At 34.4% G+C, this 19,313-nt stretch overlaps 1 protein-coding gene across 2 annotated transcripts in view; it reads right to left on the bottom strand.

Annotated features, from left to right (window-relative positions):
* Positions 1 to 19,313, bottom strand: part of COG6 (component of oligomeric golgi complex 6) — a 75,432-nt gene that overhangs the window by 17,062 nt on the left and 39,057 nt on the right. For both annotated transcript variants that reach the window (XR_014021167.1, XM_081287262.1), the window contains exons 14-17: positions 7,338 to 7,469; positions 6,865 to 7,032; positions 3,619 to 3,726; positions 2,625 to 2,678 (exon numbers count right to left, since the gene is read on the bottom strand). Coding sequence is in view for 1 of the 2 variants with exons in the window: in XM_081287262.1 (XP_081143388.1) it covers positions 2,625 to 2,678; positions 3,619 to 3,726; positions 6,865 to 7,032; positions 7,338 to 7,469 (462 nt within the window). In the remaining variant the exon portion in view is untranslated. The remainder of the gene's footprint in view (positions 1 to 2,624; positions 2,679 to 3,618; positions 3,727 to 6,864; positions 7,033 to 7,337; positions 7,470 to 19,313) is intronic.

Below are 19,313 nucleotides of genomic sequence, written 5' to 3'. Positions count from 1 at the left end.
TCACTACTGGCAAAACCTCTTTTAAAACCCTGAACCTAAGTCATTCATTTAAATCACCCTCACCAAGTTTAACAAGAAGTAAAGTTACTCTGGTTCAAGTATATCTTCCATGCACCTACTGTATTTGTTAATCTGCTTGTTTGTCCATTCATTCAACTGGTATTTCTCAAGTACCTGCCATTAGTAAGGTCCTCTGCTAGCTAATGGGGATATAATAGTTAAGAGGATAATCCCTAGCTTCACAGAGCTTAGTGAGACAGATATTTAAAAACCAATAATATAAATACTACAAAATTACACACCGTGTTAAATACTACAATGGGAAAACCAAGGTAGCAAAAGTATAAGTCAGGGATTGAGGTTTGTGGGTTTGGCAAAAGCCTCTCTAAGGAGAGGACATCTGAATTGAGAGTTTAGGATGAGTACAAGCTACATAAGTAGGGAGAGGGTTCATGGAGAGGGGACTGCATATGAGAAGGCATGAGAGGAGAAGGAAAATAGCTAGATATGTAGAGATCAGCTCACATAGGACTTGCACACTTTACATAAAAGCATTAGTAAGCCACCAAAGTTAAGTTAGGGTATAATGTGATGTACGTTTTAAGGAACTAAATCAGGCATGGAGAGGAGAATGAATGGAAGACTGCGATAGCTGAAGCAAGGTGCCCAGTAGGCAGCTGTTGCAGCATTTTAGACTCAAGGGGCAACAAGGAGGAAGGCGCAGGGGCACTTGAGAGTTAGTGCAAAGTCGCCAGGATTTGGTTACTGATAACAGGAAGAGGGGCTTGACTCTCACATTCTGGATCTCTTAAGTAATTCACATTATTATCATAATACATAAATGCATTCTTCATCCATCTGTTTAGCTGTGTAACAGCTGTACTGCTTACTAGACCATGTTCATTTTCTTGCCAATTCTTAACATAATGCATAGAAAATAGCAGACACTTGGTTAATGACTGCTAAAATGATAAATGGATAGATGTTCTTATTCCTCTTTAAGTTAAAAGCAGTTGGAGGAGAACCTGGGTCTGGCAAGGCAGGGTTAGTTTCGGATTTCCTGAAACCTCCCATTTGGAGGTAACGATCAGTAGATATAAAACCATAAATCACATAAAAAACTCAACCAAAACTTTGTTTCTTCTGAGACATATGCAACTTATTTTTCAGATCAATATCAGACATAAAATTTTGAATGGGGTTTAAAAATATGTCATAGATTATGTTACGGACTGAATATGTGTCAGAAGGAGAAAAAGGGAGGAAACATACATTTACAAGTAATGTAACTAATCTTTGTTTTTATATATATATATATATATATATATATATATATATACACACACACACACACACACACACACACACACACACACATACACACATATATATATACACATACACGCATACATATATATTCATTTTGTGGGGATAAATAAAAATTTATGTGAAATTATTGACTTATGAGTTTACATATAACCTTCTCAGAATCTTATGTCTTTTGTAATGAATCTAAGATTCGTTTTCACTAATTTTAAGTTGAGCTTTTTCCTTTGCAGTTTTATAGTGTTCACTGATCTAGTTTTATTTGATACATGAAGTTATAATTATTATCTCTATACATAGTGTCTTTTGCGATGACATAATGCTCCTTATCTTTCCTATTAAGTGCTCTAAATTCTCAAATATTAACATAGTCATCTGTGTTCTTTGTATTTGTTAGGTATTTTGTAAGTCTATCCCTTTATTTTCAGTTGTTTTTAGCTCTTCAATTATTTTTAGGTTCAGTTATCTTAGTACTAAGTATTTTAAATACTTGGATAGGTGGCATAGTAGAGTTGCTAAGCTCACTGGCTCTGCAGGCCAGCTTCCTGGGCTGAATGTGGTTAGCATGAGGACTAAGGAGTTAAAGCAGAAAAAAAAAAAGGCAGGTATGCTCAGTAAAGGATAAAGGCCGTTATTGTTCATTGCTGTTATTATTACTATTAATAGTAGTACTATTTAAAGCTTTTAAAAGGGATCCTTTGTATAAGGAATAGGGTATAGATACATGACTTCAAGTTATACATATATGCAAGTTATACATATATGCAAAATACATACTAAGACAGAGAAACATGCTACAAAGAATGGTGCTCATGCAGAAAGGAACAAGCTCTTCACCTGAAAAGAAGTTAATAAAGTGGAGCTTCAGAAATTCTCATGCTCAAGAGTAATATTCTGTTTTAAAACTGAAATTCAATTTCAATTATCATCTCAGGGACAAGTCAAGAACTATAAACCAGGAACCATGGCAGTAGCAACTCTATGATATGTAGCCCCACTTCCTTATGTCTGTCAGTCTTGTTTCTTCATTAGGTTAGCAATAAAACTCTGAAAATGAAGAAATCCTAAATAGTAATGATGAAGCCATTAAAGTATGGTGAAATGTTACTGTAAATCACCCTCTTGGTTAATCTGATCAGTTAAAGAAATGTATGCTCGTTTGGTGTTATTGGAACCAATGTGAAAACAATTCATCAAAACAACAAAATGATCATGCATAACCAAATTATCAAACAGAAAAACTTTAGAACAGCGTTTCTTAAGGAAATATAAGCTGAAATATTTTATTATGCACTTACCATTGCAGCCTTCAGTGCCACAGAATCTAGATTGGGCAAATTGGCTAAACAGCCCTATTTAACAAAAAAGCAGAAACAAGATATGAAAATGTGGATTTACACATTAATTCACTTAGGGAACATGGTACACCAGTGGGCTGCCTCAATTTAGGAAGTCATTTAGTTATTTCCGAAGAAGTATCATTTCTTCAACCTCAGTAAGAACAGTGACTGTGATTTTGAGGGAGTAAGAAGCACATAAGCTCATCAATAGTGGAAATATTATTTATTCATAAGCAAGAAAAAGAAGATGCTAGCAAGATGAGGCTGAAGAATTTCACTTTGATAATTTTAGAAAAGAAAGAAGGACAGCAGAATTGGTTTCTACTTCTATATTTCTACCAGGGCTGTATAACCATGTTATGTTATGCTGGTTCTAAAAGCAAACCGCTTTCCTTTAACGATTTGTTAAATTAAAAAGAAGACAACTACCATTTATACAGCAATCTCTGTATTAAATTAACTGATAAACAAATGACTTTGATAAATGAATATTCTCTGTACATCATATGATATTAGTTTCTATATATTTTCATTACTTTTTAAAAAAAATATTTATTTTTTAGGTGTAGATGGACACAACACAATACCTTTATTTTTATGTGGTGCTGAGGATCAAACCCGGGTCCCACCCGGCTAGGCAAGCGATCTACAGCTGAGCCACAATCCCAGTCCCTATTTTCATTACTTTTAACCAAAACCATTTGTAGTAGGAAGGACACTATTTGGGGGTACCCCACTCAGTCCGAGAACTATACATGAATCAACTCGATTTCAGAACAGTCCTATGAAACAGATACTATTTTTATTCCCAATCTGCAGTTGAGAAAACAGACACAGAGAGAAACTCACCTCCCCAGGAAAACACAGCTAATCAGTAGGAGAGCCAAGATTAAAATCCAGAGGCCACACTCTACACTGACCTATTTCCTCAATTAAGAACACCAATGCTTACCTGTTCAGGTTTGTGTTGCTGTACGGTGTTATAGATGTAACTCAAGCCTACTCTAGTTAAAACATAAGATGCTTGCTCATTTATAAGTGTGTCCAAATGTGCTTCAATCTAAAATAAAACAAAGTAGAAAGAAAACAATTTAAAAGAGGAATAGCACTGATGAGAGTAGAAGCAGACCACCCTGGAGGCTGAGGCTCATCACCAGGAACCTGTTTCCTGGAATGGCACTGACAGGAGCCTTCAGACAGCGTCTCTAAAAAAGGCCTTTTCTTCTCCCAAAGAGGAAGTCCTCCTACAAAGAAGAGAAAGTCTGACTCAAAAGGAGTGAACACCAAAGAAGATTCCAAGACTACCCACTCACCAAAGAAAATGGTGCTTCTCAGCTCTTTTTAAGCTGGTAATTAGCAGAACACAAACAAAAAACACCACAACAACTGTGTCTACTAAAACACTTAGGAAGAGTTATGAGAAGATGAGGGCTCTGTATGCCTGACCTCCTGACCGTCAACTTGCTGGACTGACTCAACAAATCAAATCAACATCTGGAGAAGCCTGGAGGAAATTCCCCCAGCCTGAGGCAGTAAATCCTCCTGAGGATCCAGCAGGTCTGTGACAAGCAGGGAGAGCTGAACCCGAGTCCAAGATTTCAGGTTCAGAAATGGTCAAGAAGATGTGAGTGGCATGTGCTCCCCAGCTCTGTGCTATCTCTGGGGAAGCCACCTAATGGTAGTGGGAGCAGAAGGCAATGATAGGAACACTCAATTCACCAGTGGCAGGATTTCCTAATAGGAAGATTGCCTGGACTCTTCCTTCTACCTCATTGGGAAGCCCCCAGTTTTACCAGTTTGTTTACCAATGGTACAGACCACTACCAACTCTGGTTGTCTGCCACCATCGAAGTGCTTGCCTTGTTCAAGCAACTGCAATAGCTGTTCTCTTCCCCCTTACAACTTTCATTTATTTAAAGTTAATGCCCAGTGATGTATAATTAGAGCTCTTACTTACTGGACTTATTGGAAATCAAAGAAAAATAAGATGTGCAAATGTAAACCTTTAAAGAAAGTAAAAAAGAGAGTAGTTACTAACAAGAACCAAATAAGCAATCTGAAAGAAACTAACACAGAACAAATATCAAAGAAATAGATTAAAGGGAAGAAATTTAAAGGAAATTGGAGAACACATCCTTAAGATTAAATCAATCAAGGGCAGAAGCTTTAGAATATAAAAAAAATAACATATAAAGAAGATTTAAGAAATAACAGAAAATTTTACTGACCAAAAGAACGGTTTAAGTTTCAAACTGAAATGGCTCTCTGAAGTCTAAGATGGAAAAAGAAAGACTTCTAAAAATATGGATAGACACAGCCTGGTCGTTTTACTTGAAACACTGGAAGATGCTAGAAAAGTCACTGGAAGAGCAGAAAAGTTACTAATAAGACAATTAATAGAAAAGGTCTGAAAACCAAGAATTCTTAGCCCAACAAAAAACCTTAAATTGGAGGACCCCAATAAACCAGGTCTTCCCTTAGTCACACTACACAGCCTTTTCCCATGTTGAATGCAGAGTGCTCTGTGTGACCAGCATTGGTCATGGCACATTAAAAGCATGACCCAAGCATGGGCTTAACTGACACTTCCACATCACGGCTTGCTATCCACTCAAGGAGTCTGCTGGTGGACTCTGGGAGGGCAGTGAGGAAATGGCTCAGAGAGGCTTGAGAAAGGGGCATCTGAAATTTCTGCTGATAGAACAATTACTGAAAATGCCCCTATGGTAAGAAAGATTTGCCTGAGGAGATTTCTGGAGGAAAAGCTGAAATATATGTCAAAAGTCCAGATGACTCATTTTATGGGGGAAAAAATAACCAAGGATCTAGGGAACATGAATAAATTAATACATTCAATAAATTAATAAGACAAAGAACTTTGTACCATGCAAAAAATGAGTATGGAACACTTAACCTGATACTGATGATAAAGCAAGCTGATGAACACCTGAAATATTTGAATATCTTAAGAAGAGATTTAGATAACTTTCAGAGATTTGGATTTGAATCAGTGGCAAATACAGAAAAAAAAATGAAAATTTATAAAGAAAATGTTAGTAATCCCACAAAAAGCCAGAAAGTTACTCAAGATTGGGGGAAAAAATATCACTCTTCATTACATGGCTCAGACATTAATGGTGTTTATAGTTGTAATAATTTAATGCAGTATAAGTCTAAATAAAAATTATAACTACATTTGAAGGATGGGAAAGCTCTCAGTATACCCAATTACTGTATGTGTATGTGTAAGCAAAGAAATAAATTTTTATCACTCAGAGTACACATTCAATACATTAAATCTATATTTTAAAAAATTAGTAAGTAGCAATACAAATATTCAGTTACAAATATAAATACTAAAAGAAGTAAATATAAGAACTGAAAGAGGTTGACCTTTTTAGAAGGAGAACAGAAGAAAGATGTTTGGGTGGAGAGGATGGTACACTTTCTTTTTATAACAAACTCTAGAATTATTTAACTCTAAACCATTAATATAGATAATTTTGAAATATTTCTTTTAAAAGAAGGAATTAGAAATTAGAAAATATCACAAATTTAGACCTAGCAAAACTCATTCCTCAGAAAAACTCAAAGTTTAACAAATGAATTTTTACTATATCTACTACCTACTTGTGATAATTCAGTTTTTTTTTTAACATCATACCTACCAATATCACTTCAAAATTGGAACTCATGTATTTGGTAAATTTTATAAATAGCTTTATTTTAGCCATCATACAGAACCCTAAGCAATACCATTTGGAGGAGGGGGGACTGGTAATAACAAATTGTAATGTTTTGCCTAACACTGGTTTACACACAGATAAAAATATATCTGTCCTCTGTAACACATTTTGCACTAGCTACAGAGATTGAAAAATATGGCATATTATTCACAGCTCAAAATCTGAGACTGCATATAGCAGTGAATAACTATTCAAATTATTCATATATGCTGCATGCTACCATGCTATACTATGGTCTGAACCAAGTATCACAACAATTTCATACTCTGGCTCCTCCAAAGCTGAAAACCAAAACACTGAACATGTGGTGTGTCTATGTATCCATCCTTCCACTACACTATATCAAGGGATCATAGTAATTAGGTCACGTTGTCAGAACCAGTAGCTTAAAGTGATCACAAGAAGAAAAATGGTTCCATCACAAGGAATACTCATTTTATAGCAAAATTTACCTGAAACTGTAGCATTTCCAGACGTCTATCAGTGAATTCAAATAGGGCTAATGTTGTCTTCATCATATATAGTGAATTAACCATGAAAGTGGCCATATCAGCTGTGCCCAAATTACTGGCTGACACAGTACACATTTGGAGGAGTGGATCCAATACACAAGACAAAACCTGCACATGAAAAACAAAATCAATTCTTTATTTTCTAATGAGTGATACATTCCTGGATTACTGGCATTTCAGAATTAATGCCAAAGTAACTGGAAAGATGCCAACTTATAGAAGAATATGAAAAAGAGCAAATGATAATAACCATATAATTTTAAAAATGGGTATGAGTGAATAAATTCATTTAAAATAAAGATAGACAATAAGAAAGGGGTTATCTAAATATATGAGTTACAAATGCCAGCATTCAAACAGAATGTACAATAAAAGAGCAAAAAGCAATCACTAAAAATGAATTCATAAACCACCTGCACAAAGTCAGCTTGACGAGCATCCAATGGTACGACTGAAGAATCATGCGATGCCAAAACTTCACGCAGCAACATGAGTGTCTGATTGAGTGCAGCACTTGGTCCAAGATCAGGTGGTGGGAGTTCAATCTAAAGTAAAAAATGTTTTACCCACTCCTTTTATCTTTCCACTAAATTTTTAGGTATACATGCCAGTTCATGATAAAAACAATACATGTACAAAATGAAAAATACTGGCTAACACATTTAGAAATCTATAATTTATCAGTAGCTTATTTAGAACTATACTAATCAACACAAAAAGCAACACAACTTTGGTCAGATTATCTCAGAATTTCATTTGAATTGAAGAATTATATTTAATGTTATTTGAAATGACCTTGTTTTTTGTTTGTATGCTTTTAGCCCACATCATAAGAAAAAACAGACTAGTGATATCCCAACTATAATAAAGTTGAGAAACATCACTCATTCTCAGGCCTAAATCTAAATGATCTGTCTAGTTATGTCCAGGTTAGGTGTCCAGGAATCAATTTTTCATCACATACTCCAGCAGTGTCAGGAGGCCAGTCCATGGGCCATACACATTGCAAATCACTTCACAAAAACAGTGCAACAATATCATTAAAATCTGGGGCTCTGGAAATCAATTAAACTGAGAATTAAACAAACAATACACAGGATCAATGAAACAAAGAATTGGTTCTTTGTAAAGATAAGCAAGATAGATAAGCCCTTAGCCAAACTAACAAAAGAAAAAGAGAGAAGATCCAAATTAATAAAATAAAGAGATTTTTTAAAAAGGAGAAATCACCACAGACATCACAAAAATCCAGTAGAAGTATTAGGAAGTATTCTGGAAACTTATACTCTGATAAACTGGAAAACCTGGAAGAAATGGATACATTTCTAGTCAAATATGATCTGCCAAAACTGAATCAAAGGACACAAAAACAAGCAGACCAATAACTAGCAATGAGATGGAAACAGTAATAAAAAATCAATAAAGAAAAGCCGAGGACCAGATGAATTCTCAGCTGATTTCTACCAAACTTTTAAAGTAGAATTAATGCCAATACTCCTCAAATTATTCTATGAAATAGGAAAGGGTGGAATATTTCCAAATTCATTCTATGAAGCCAGTATCACACTTATACCAAAACTATATAAGGACATTGGTCAAAGAAAGAAGATTACAGACTAATATCCCTGATAAACTTAGATGCAAAAATCCTGAATAAAGTACAAGAAAATAGTGTTCAACAATATATTAAGAAGATTGTACACTAAACCAGAGATGCAAGGATAGTTTAATACATGCAAATCAATAAATGTAATTCATCACATAAACAGAAATAAGGATAAAAATCACTTAGTCATCTCAATAGATGCAGAGAAGGCCTTCAGCAAAATTCAGCACCCACTCATGATTAAAAACACTGAAGAAACTGGGAATAGAAAGAACCGACCTCAACATCAAAAAGGATACACATGAAAAACCCAAAGCTAACTTCATCGTAAATGGGGAAAAACTGAAAGCATTTTCTTTAAAATCTGAGATAAGGCAAGGATGTCCACTCTCACCACTCCTATTTGATATTGTGCCAGAAATTCTAGCCAGAGCAATTAGGCAAGGGAAGGAAATAAAAGGAATAAAAATAGAAAAAGAAGAAGTTAAATTATCACTGTTTGCAAATGATATGATCCTTTACCTAGAAGATCTAAAAAACTCCACCAAAAGACTGCTAGGATTAATTAACAAATCTGGCCAAATAGCAGGTTACAAAATTAACATACAAAAAAAATAGCTTTCCTATATACCAGTTCTGAGAGAGAAATCAAGTACAATTCTATTCACAATAGCCTAAAAACAACCAACCAACCAACCAACAAAAACAACAACAACCACAACAAAAACCCTGTGAATAAATCTAACAAAGAAGGTGAAAGGCCTCTACAATGAAAACTATACTGACACTGAAAAAAGAAATGAAGAAGATCTCAGAAGATGCAAAGACCTTCCATGTTCATGGATAGGCAAAATTAATATTGTTAAAATGTTAAAATGGTCATACTACCAAAAGTAATATATAGATTCAATGCAATCCCCATCAAAATACCAGTGATATTCTTTACAAAACTAGAAAAAAGCGTCCTAAAATTCATTTGGAAGAATGTAAGATCCAGGGGCTGGGACTATGGCTCAGCAGTAGAGCACTCATCTCACATGTGTGAGGCCCTGGGTTTGATCCTCAGCACCACATAAATAAAAAGGTATTGTGTCTGCTTACAACTAAGGAAAAAAAAAAAAAAGAATATAAGACCCAGAACAGCCAAAGCAATTCTAAGCCAAAAAAAACAATGTTGGAGGCATCACAATATCTGACTTCAAATTATATTACAGAGCTCTAATAACAAAAACTGGCCTAAAACAAACACACAGATCAATGGAACAGAATAGAAGAGACAGAGACAATCCCACATTTCTACTATAGTCATGTGATCCTTGACAAAAGTGCCAAAACATACAACGGAGAAAAGACAGCCTTTTTAATAGATGGTGTTGGGAAAACTGGTTATCCACATGTAGAAAAATGGGACTAGACACTTATCTCTCAGCCTACATAAAAATCTACTCAAAGTTAGACCAGAAACTGCAACTCCTAGAACAAAATGTAGGGTTGATACTCCAGTACAGGCAACAACTTTCAACAGGACCACTAAAGCTCAGGAAATAATACCAAGAGTCAATAAACAGGATGGCACCAAATTAAAGTTTCTGTACAGCAAAGGAAATGATCAAAAATGTGAAGAGAGAGCCTAAAGAATGGGAGAAAATCTTTGCTAGCTACTATTTTGACAGAGGATTAATATCTAGAATATATGAAGAACTCAAAAATCTTTACACCAAAAAAGCAAATAACCCAATTAATAAATGAGCAAATAAATAAATAAGACACTTCTCAAAGAAATACAAATGGCCAAAAAATATATGAAAAAAAAATGTTTAACATCATTAGCAATTAGGGAAATGAAAATCAAAACTACACAGATTTCATCTTACACCAGTCAAAATGGCAGTCATCAAGAAGACAAATGAATGTTGGAGAGGATGTGAAGGAAAAGAAACACTTTTACACTCCTGAGGGGATTGTAAATTAGTATAACCACTATGGAAATCAGTATGGAGGTTCCTTAAAAGACAAGGCATGGAAGCACCATATGACCCAGCTATGCAACTGCTCAGCATTTATCCTCAAGAATTAAAAGTCATATACTATAGCCATACATGCATACATGTTTATAAAAGCACAATTCACAATAGCCAAACTACAGAACCAGCCTAGGTGTCCATCAGTGGAAGAATAAAGAAAGAAAATATGGCATATGTACAAAATGGAGTTTTTGCTAAGCTTTACCTTAATACACATTTTAATATTAATACTATCCCATTCATCAAACCATCAACCCAAAAGTATTTTATGATCTTTCTTTTCCTCACTTCCCTGACCTCATTTACCAACAAGCCCTGTATCACTAAGATATATTCACATATAATGCTGCAAACTGTCCCCATGCTACCACCCAACAGGGAGGCATTGTCATCTGTTGCCTGGCTGACTCCAAGAGTCTCCTGAGATGTCCCATCTCCCCTACTCTACCTTCCAGTCTCCATACATCAGCCAAAATAATATTTTCAAAATGTTTTAAACGTTTAAAAGTAAATAAAAAAGGCCAACCCTCTCACTAAACCTGTTAAGTCTTCAATGACTCATCCTTGCACTTAAAATCCAATTGTCTTAAAGTATGTAACATTCAAAACAAACTATAATCTCTATACTCGTAGCAGATGCGTGGAAAATACAATTTAAAAAAAAAAAATATCACCCTGAGAACAGCATCAAGAAACGATCCAATATCTGAGAATAAGCCTATCAAAAGATGTGTAAGGCCATAAAATTAAAATATATTACTGTAAGAAACTAAGGAAGGGAGAGCTATACCACATTCACAGACTACAAAATTCATTATTAAGATGTTAAATTCTCCCAAAGTGAATCAATCAAAATCCTAAAAAGCTTTTTACTTTGAAAAATTGACAAGATGATTCTAAATCCACGTGGAATTGCACAGAACTTAAAATTGTCTTGCTTAAAATAGCCAATGCACTACTATCAAAAAAAAGAACAAAATTGAAAGATTTATGGTAATAGATATCAAAGCTGTAGAGTGATTAAAGAATGTGGCACTGGTATAAAGGATAGAAAAATAAACCAATAAAATCAACATTTATAAAATAAATCCAATCACATGGTCATGTTTTCACTGTAATTCAGAGGGAAAAGACAGTCTTTATGATGGTACTGAATCAAGTGTACTGTATATCCATGTTGAAAAAAATCTTCACTGCTACCTTACCTCATATTAAAAAATCAATCTGAGAAGGATCAAAGACCTAAATGTGGAAATACCTACTAAAACTCACGAAGCTCCTTGGAAGAAAACATAGAAGAACACCCTCAATTCCCGGGTTTCTTAAACAGAACACAAAATGAATTAATTTCAAAAGATTAGTACACAGGAAAGGATTAAAATTAAATGCTTCTATTCATCAAAATACACCATTAAAGTGTGATAAAAACAATTCAAAAACTGAAAATTATTACATAAGAGTAGGGGGAAAAAAGACAACCCAATGGAAAACTGGACAACAAACTTCAAAAGACTACATCTAGCAGCCAATAAACATGAAAACCTGTTCAACACAATTAGTCTTCAGAAAAATGCAAACTACACACGTGAAATACTGTCCCATATTTTCCACAATGGCTAAAATTAAAAAGACCAACAACATCAAGGACTAGAGAGGATGTGGAGCAACTAACACTTTCACACATTCCTGGAAGAATAATAGGAAAATATTTTCAGGAGAAATACCTACTAGAACTTATCAGTTCTATCACCCAGATATATTCCATATCTGGGGATACAAACAACAGAAATGAAAACTTATGCCCAGCAAAAGATGTACAGAAATATTCACAGCAGCTTTATTTACAATATCCAAGAACTAGAAATAACCCAAACACCCATCAACAATAGAATAGGCAAACAAATTGCACTGTATTTATATAATCTATCTATACAAAGAAACTTCACAATGATTAAAAAATGAACTACTAAACATGCAAATGGATCTTACAGACATAAGATTAAATAAACCATAAGAGCCAAAAATGTATACACTGTATAAATTTATTTATATGAAGTTAAAAAGCAGGGAAAAGGGGGGAGAGAGTGTCAGATGGTAGTACACGCTGGGGAAGCACTGACTGGTCAGGGCAAGAGAAAGCCTTCTCAGGTGCTAGTTAGGTATAATATCTTGATAGGGATGATGGTTAATGAGTACACACATATAAAGATTCAGTGTCGGGCTGGGGATGTGGCTCAATCGGTGGCGCGCTCGCCTGGCATGCGTGCAGCCTGGGTTCGATCCTCAGCACCACATGCAAACAAAGGATGTTGTGTCTGCTGAGAACTAAAAAAAATAAATAAATATTGAAAAAATTCTCTCTCTCTTTAAAAAAAAATAAAAATAAAAAGGAATGATTTGTTCCTCTACAAATAGTTCCTTTACTTAAAAAATAAAATAAAATAAAAAATAAAGATTCAGTGAAGTATACACTATGACTTCTGTATTGGACATTATATCTCCATGTAATATCAAAAATTAATAAACAAAGTGATCATTAATAATTCTTAATTAATGCCCAAGAGTTTTGTGAAACACATACTCATAATTTTATGTACATTTTCCCTAATAATTAAGTTGAAGTATAAAGAAAAAATTTCACATTTAAAAACATTCTTCAGTCTACTGAAAACTTAATATTCAGTATATTACTTTCTTTGTGTAGAGATATAACATGAAAAACAGCTCTCATTCTTCTTGTGACTAGGCGCTTTTTATCCCTTTTAGAGTATAAGTGCTTTGACTTTCCTAGAGAAAAATGAAAAGTTTGCACCATATAAACTGCAAAAGCTCTTTCTAGACTTCATTTCTCTGCAACTTTATTTTATTCTTTCAAATATCTTCTATTTAAGATCTTCCAATTTTCTGTTCTGTAATTTCAAAATCTTCTCAGGCATTTGCTTTAAAAAATGAAAACATATAAACCAAAAAACACCTTTATGTTTTAAATTAATTTCCTTATTCTATATACAGACTGTTTTTGCTCATGATAAGTGACATTCATATTTGGGCAATAAGCAAAATTAAAGTTTTTTGTATACCTTTGTTTTACTTATTAATTTTTTTAATGTGGTTCGGAGGATCGAACTCAGTGCCTTACATGTGCAGGGCAAGTGCTCTACCACTGAGCCACAACCCCAGCCCACCAAAATTAAAATTTTTTGTTTGTTTTTGGTACTGGGGATTGAACCCAGAGTGTGCCACATCCCCAGCAATTTTTATTTTTTATTTTGAGAAAGGGTGTATGTTACTTAGGGCCTCGCTAAGTTGCTGAGGCTGGCTTTTAATTGCAATCCTCCTGCTTCAGCCTCTCAAGTTGCTGAGATCATAGGCATGTACCACCACACCCAGCTGGAATTAAAAAGTTTTTAAGTCAATAAAATTATCCAAGGTAAAAAATACAAACAAATGTCTGTTTGAAATAATGTTAAAAGCATTTCGATTGAAAAATATCTTTTTTAATTTATTTTTTTCTTGGCAGACCAATCTGTAAGGAACAATCTAAAACTATTTATTTAGAATGAGCACATGAATATACTGGAAATCTTGTTAAGATACATATTTGATTCACCAGGGTTGGAGTGGGGCCTGAGATATTTGCATGTACAATAAGTTCCCAGGTGATCCTTTGCTTTGAGTAGTAAAAAGGGACTCTAAATAACCACAGCCTGGAATTTAATCACAACTTATTTTAAAAAATCATGAAGGGCTGTTTTCAGAGGAATGGGCAAAAATCAGTTCTATTAATTTAGTGTGGGTTTCATTTATAACAGACTATATCCTTTATAAATTAGAATTATATTATTATTACAGCAAGAAGAATTTCAGAAAATATCTATGTGGCTTGAATTGATACAGCACTATCTTTTGCTCTCCTAGACTTGTAGTCATGAAATGTTCCAGGAAAGCCTGGTAGGGAAGAGAGCACCCACATGAATGTTCAAGTGCTCCAAATGTTTTGTGAGGAAAAGAGGTACATGTTTTAATAAATGAAGTCCTTGAATTTTCTTTTCTTCATATAAAAAGTTTCTCTCTGCTTATACCTTTATTATTTTTTAATATATTCTTCCTAACAATTTTACTATCCACTTAAATTTCTATTAACCAAAATTTCCACGTGGGAGCTCTCCTAATGAAAAACATTCTGCAATATGTGTTGTTCTCTTTATAAGGTTAGAATCATTAGAATCATTTTAGAGGAAGTGAAATGGTTGACAAGAAGCAGAATGAGAAAAGATATAATTAATATAAAGTATCAAATTCTTGAAAGAAATTTGAAACAGTTTTATGTGTGTCTGTGTGTATATACCTATGGGCAACACAGATGTTATAAAGAGTACCATAATCCAATCTAATTTAATGTGAAAATATCCTTTAATTCAGCCCAATTCGTATCTGAGAAAAACGTTTCAGGCTACAATTATTAACAACAATGACAACAAAAACAACAATAATCATTAGAACCCATTCATTGCTGTAAATTCACATTTGCTGCAATTGGTGACTGGTAATTAATAGATTCAAATTACAATTGCTTTCTTCACATTTTTACACTGTTCAAGGTTTTCATTGCAAGAGGCCATCCTTAAAAGGTGCCTTTTGTTATCCACTGTATCTTCCTATTTTCTTGCAACTTTCATTTTAACTTTTATGAGTAGTAAAATATAGAGAAATTTAACATTTGATAGGGACATAAACAAACTGGCACCCACTTTGGAAAGGTAAACAAAATTCCTAGTACAGACAAAAGCAAACTTCAGGAACATCAAAAATATTGAGTGAAACCTTAGAACATACATATAAACAAATTAGTTAAACAACCTATAATTTTCTCACCAATGAAAGCTAACTTCATCACATACTAAATTCTAAATTTATTTCCTGTAGAGAACTTTTCAAACATGGCATGTTTTCAAGGGAAAAACTATAAGGAGAAAAAAACTTAAAGATTTTGCCATGGAAAAATTAAAAGTTGATCAGAAAAGACTACAGGCAAATTTAAAAGGAAAACGATAATTTATAGAAAATGTTTATAACATAAATGTTAATATTCTTAAGGTATAAAGAATATCAGAAATTAAGAATAAGACATAATCCAGTAGGAAAATGGCAAAGGACTCAACAACTCACACACAGGCAAAAAAGATAAAATGTTCTTTCTTTATAGAATCACAGAAATTCAAGTGAGAAAAACTATGAGATGTCACTTTTTGCTCACCACATTGGCAAAGATCTTTTAAAATACCCACTGTCCAGTCTTGGCAAGGCTTGGTACATTTGACAGGAGGCTACATGTAGACTTGTCCAGATGGTCAAAAGTAAGGTAAAGAGGAGTGGCTGCCTACAATCACACAGCATTTGCTGGACATCACAGAGCTCATCTTAGTGAATTTTCCAATCTTCAGTCTATATAATTTCATAATTTCTTAAAGCAATGCTTAGTGGTGACAATACATACAAAAATTAATCCATGATGGTTTTGCAAAGTGAACATGGTAAAGTGACAAAGGTAAAAGAGAAAGTAAGATAATGACGGAACATGGGCTATCAAAAAATGAAGGGAACCCAGTCATTCAGGTAAGTAGTACTGAGTTCCTTGTGAGCTAGGATTTAGGAAAATTTGTTTTCTGGGTCTATAGCTTTCCAGCTGATTCTCCTATGTTTTTACAGTAGACAATCATAACATTCATCAATAATCTAATGTCTCTTCATTTGAAATATTTAGATCTCTTTTCCCACCCCTGCCTTTCTGAAGTACTGGGAATTGAACTCTGGGTCTGGCCCAGGCTAAGTGCTAGGTAAGCACTCTACCATTGAGCCACACCCCCAGCCCTTTATCTGGTCCATCTACCTTGGCTATTATCCAAAAGTATTGGCAAGCATTCTTGATCTTCATTTAGATAGGAATATGCCTCTAGAACTTCTATGTTAACTATGTAGGCTATTAGTTCTATTTATCTTCACATTATTAAAGAAGTATTCTTCCATTACTTATGTACTAAGGTTTTTCTCCCCAATTTGATTAAACATCATGACAATATAAAATTTAACATATTTTACATATTTAATAAGTCTATTTTTAATCACCATATTTTAATGTGTAAACACTTAACATATATGTATACATATATACACACACATAAACATATATATAATAGTATCCTTGATCACCTAAAACATTTATTTTCTAACTCTGATATATTCTTATATTTGTGGAATAAATCACATCTGGTTTTATATATTTGTGGAATAAATCACACCTGGTCTTAATATAATGATGGGTCTGACCTAATGACACATTTTTTGGAAAGTGAAAAAGTGACTGACTTGTGGTCCTCACTACTGCACTACCTTCAACAGGTTTTAATGTCAGTGTTATACTATCAAAGAACTGGAATGCTCCTCCTATTTCTCTGTGTTGTATAAAACTGTCCACTCCTCACAGATAGGAATGAAACATCTTGGCAATCTGAGATCAGCCGTGCAGAATATTCTTTAGTTGCCTTTCCTCCCTCCCAAGGTGTATTTACATTTGCCATCCTTTTTTATTTCATTTTTTTTTTCTGATGGACACAGAACTTTAATTCCTTTACATGTGCAACAGCCCTCATATACCAAACAAGTAAGTAATACACTTTTAAAAACTACTTGGACACTGGACAGCAGGAATTGAAGGACAGTGATCCTGTGAGGAGGTAACAGTAAGGCAGGCTTACATCTACCCAGTTTATCATTTGGAGAAAGGCCCTGGCTGCAGCACAAGATGAGAAGCCAGTCTTCCTGTTTCCTCTTATCTTTAACTATTTTAAAATCAATTTATATTATCTTAAAATTTTTCTTCTTACGCAGTTTTCCAGATTATTTCAGCATAAAATTGCACGATATTCTCTACAAAGTTTTAATCCACTTCTGAGAATTTTCTGATTTCTAAAGTTACAGTCTTTAAATTTTACTTGTTTTTCCTTAATGAGATTTGCTAGAAGGTCATCAATTTTGTTGGTCTTTTAAATAGTTCTGCTTTTCTCTTCCAATTTGTCAGAGAAATTTAATTTCATCCTTCCTAATTATCACAGTGTTATTATTGTCTTTTGAATATCTAAATATGAAAGACAAATACATTTTTATTTTCAGTCATTGAGTCCCTCATGCAGCTTTGAGTAATATACTTATCCCTGTGCTTTTCCACTTACTGAAATTTGGCTGCTGTCCCTACCACAAGACTAATCTTGTTCAGCAAGGCCACTGGTCGTCTATACAGTGCCAGAGAGCAAACCTGCTGCCTTGTCTTGACTAGAACTCCTCATGCAGCACCTGTCATCCACCAGCCTACCTCCTGGAAGCTCCACGATCTTGGCCTTCTGAAAAGACGCTCTCATCCTCCTCCTTCCTCTGGTTATTCTCTCTCAGCATCATACTGGTAACTTTTTTCCTCTCTTAAATGTCAGTGTTCCCCCAACTGTGATTCCTGGTAGCTTTATTCTTACAAAAAATTATCCCTAGTAACTTCATTTAAACCTAAGGGTTCAAATACATCTTTCATGCAAAACTCTAAATCCAAATGCAGAGTTCCAGTTCCAGAGAGATATTCCACAGGTAGGTCCCTCAAATTCAACTTTTCTACTAAGACAACATCAGCATCTTTATCTCCCAAATTTTACCCCTTTTCTGTATTCCAAAGATTTATGATCAACAGAGAAATTATTCCAGACCCATTCCTCTCTCTTGTCCATATTCAATCAGTCATCAAGTTTTGAAGATTTTACCTTCACCCCTCAAGTATCTGTCCATCATGGGTATTTCCAAATCCCTCTTAGGTCATGTATTTCCACAAATGGCTTCAGTACTCCCTTCAATGCCTGTCTCCCATCTGGCCTCCCTCCTACTCACACAACACACCAATTTCCAAGTGATTTTCTTAACAAATTAAAAAAAAATGTGTTTATTGGTGACTTGTAGCTTATGTTCTGGCATATTCTATTTATTTCTTCTACTTAGAAGACCCTCTATTTACCTCCTTCTTTAACATCAAAATCCTATATGTCCTTCAAAGTTCCCTTTAGCACCTCTCTCCCGGAAAAGAAGCATGCATGGATTGCCACACACTCCTTCTTTTGTGCTAACACAGCACCCTAAGCACAGGAGTTTCATAAATTGTGATGAGTACAGCAATCACTGATTCCACTGATCATTCTCCCATAAAGGAGACACGACCTAAGGCCAACAGAGGCCACTGCACTCTTATTAGCTAGTGTTTATCTCTTCATGTTCAATGTTTGTATCATGTATGAATTATTTCAGAAAAATTTATTTACATAAGAACTCATATAAACAAACATAACCAGAATCGACTGTTAATACATTTCTGGTGCAAACACATACACAAAGCAAAAAAATATAAGATAGATACTTCAGTTCCATATATTATTGCTGCTTTCCAAAAGAACTTGTGTCATGCACAGTTACCATGAAATAGACTCCTATTAAGGCTTCTCTGAGCTTAAAAAAACAAAGATGGACCACGTTCTCTGCTACTAACTATTTGACACTATATAATACTATTCTTCAGGATAAAACTTATGCCTAATATGAACCAGACCATTGGATGAAGTTGTACAATCAAAAATAATATGATCGGACTATTGGATAGAGTTATACAATCAAAAAGCCAGCATTGGGCTGGGATTGTGGCTTGGTGGTAGAGTGCTTGCCTAGCATGTGTG

The sequence above is a fragment of the Spermophilus citellus genome (assembly GCF_964194105.1).
Source record: "Spermophilus citellus genome assembly, chromosome: 1".
NCBI lineage: Eukaryota > Metazoa > Chordata > Mammalia > Rodentia > Sciuridae > Spermophilus > Spermophilus citellus.
Note: the sequence above shows the minus strand (reverse complement) of the source record. Positions and strands in the feature narration are given on the sequence as shown.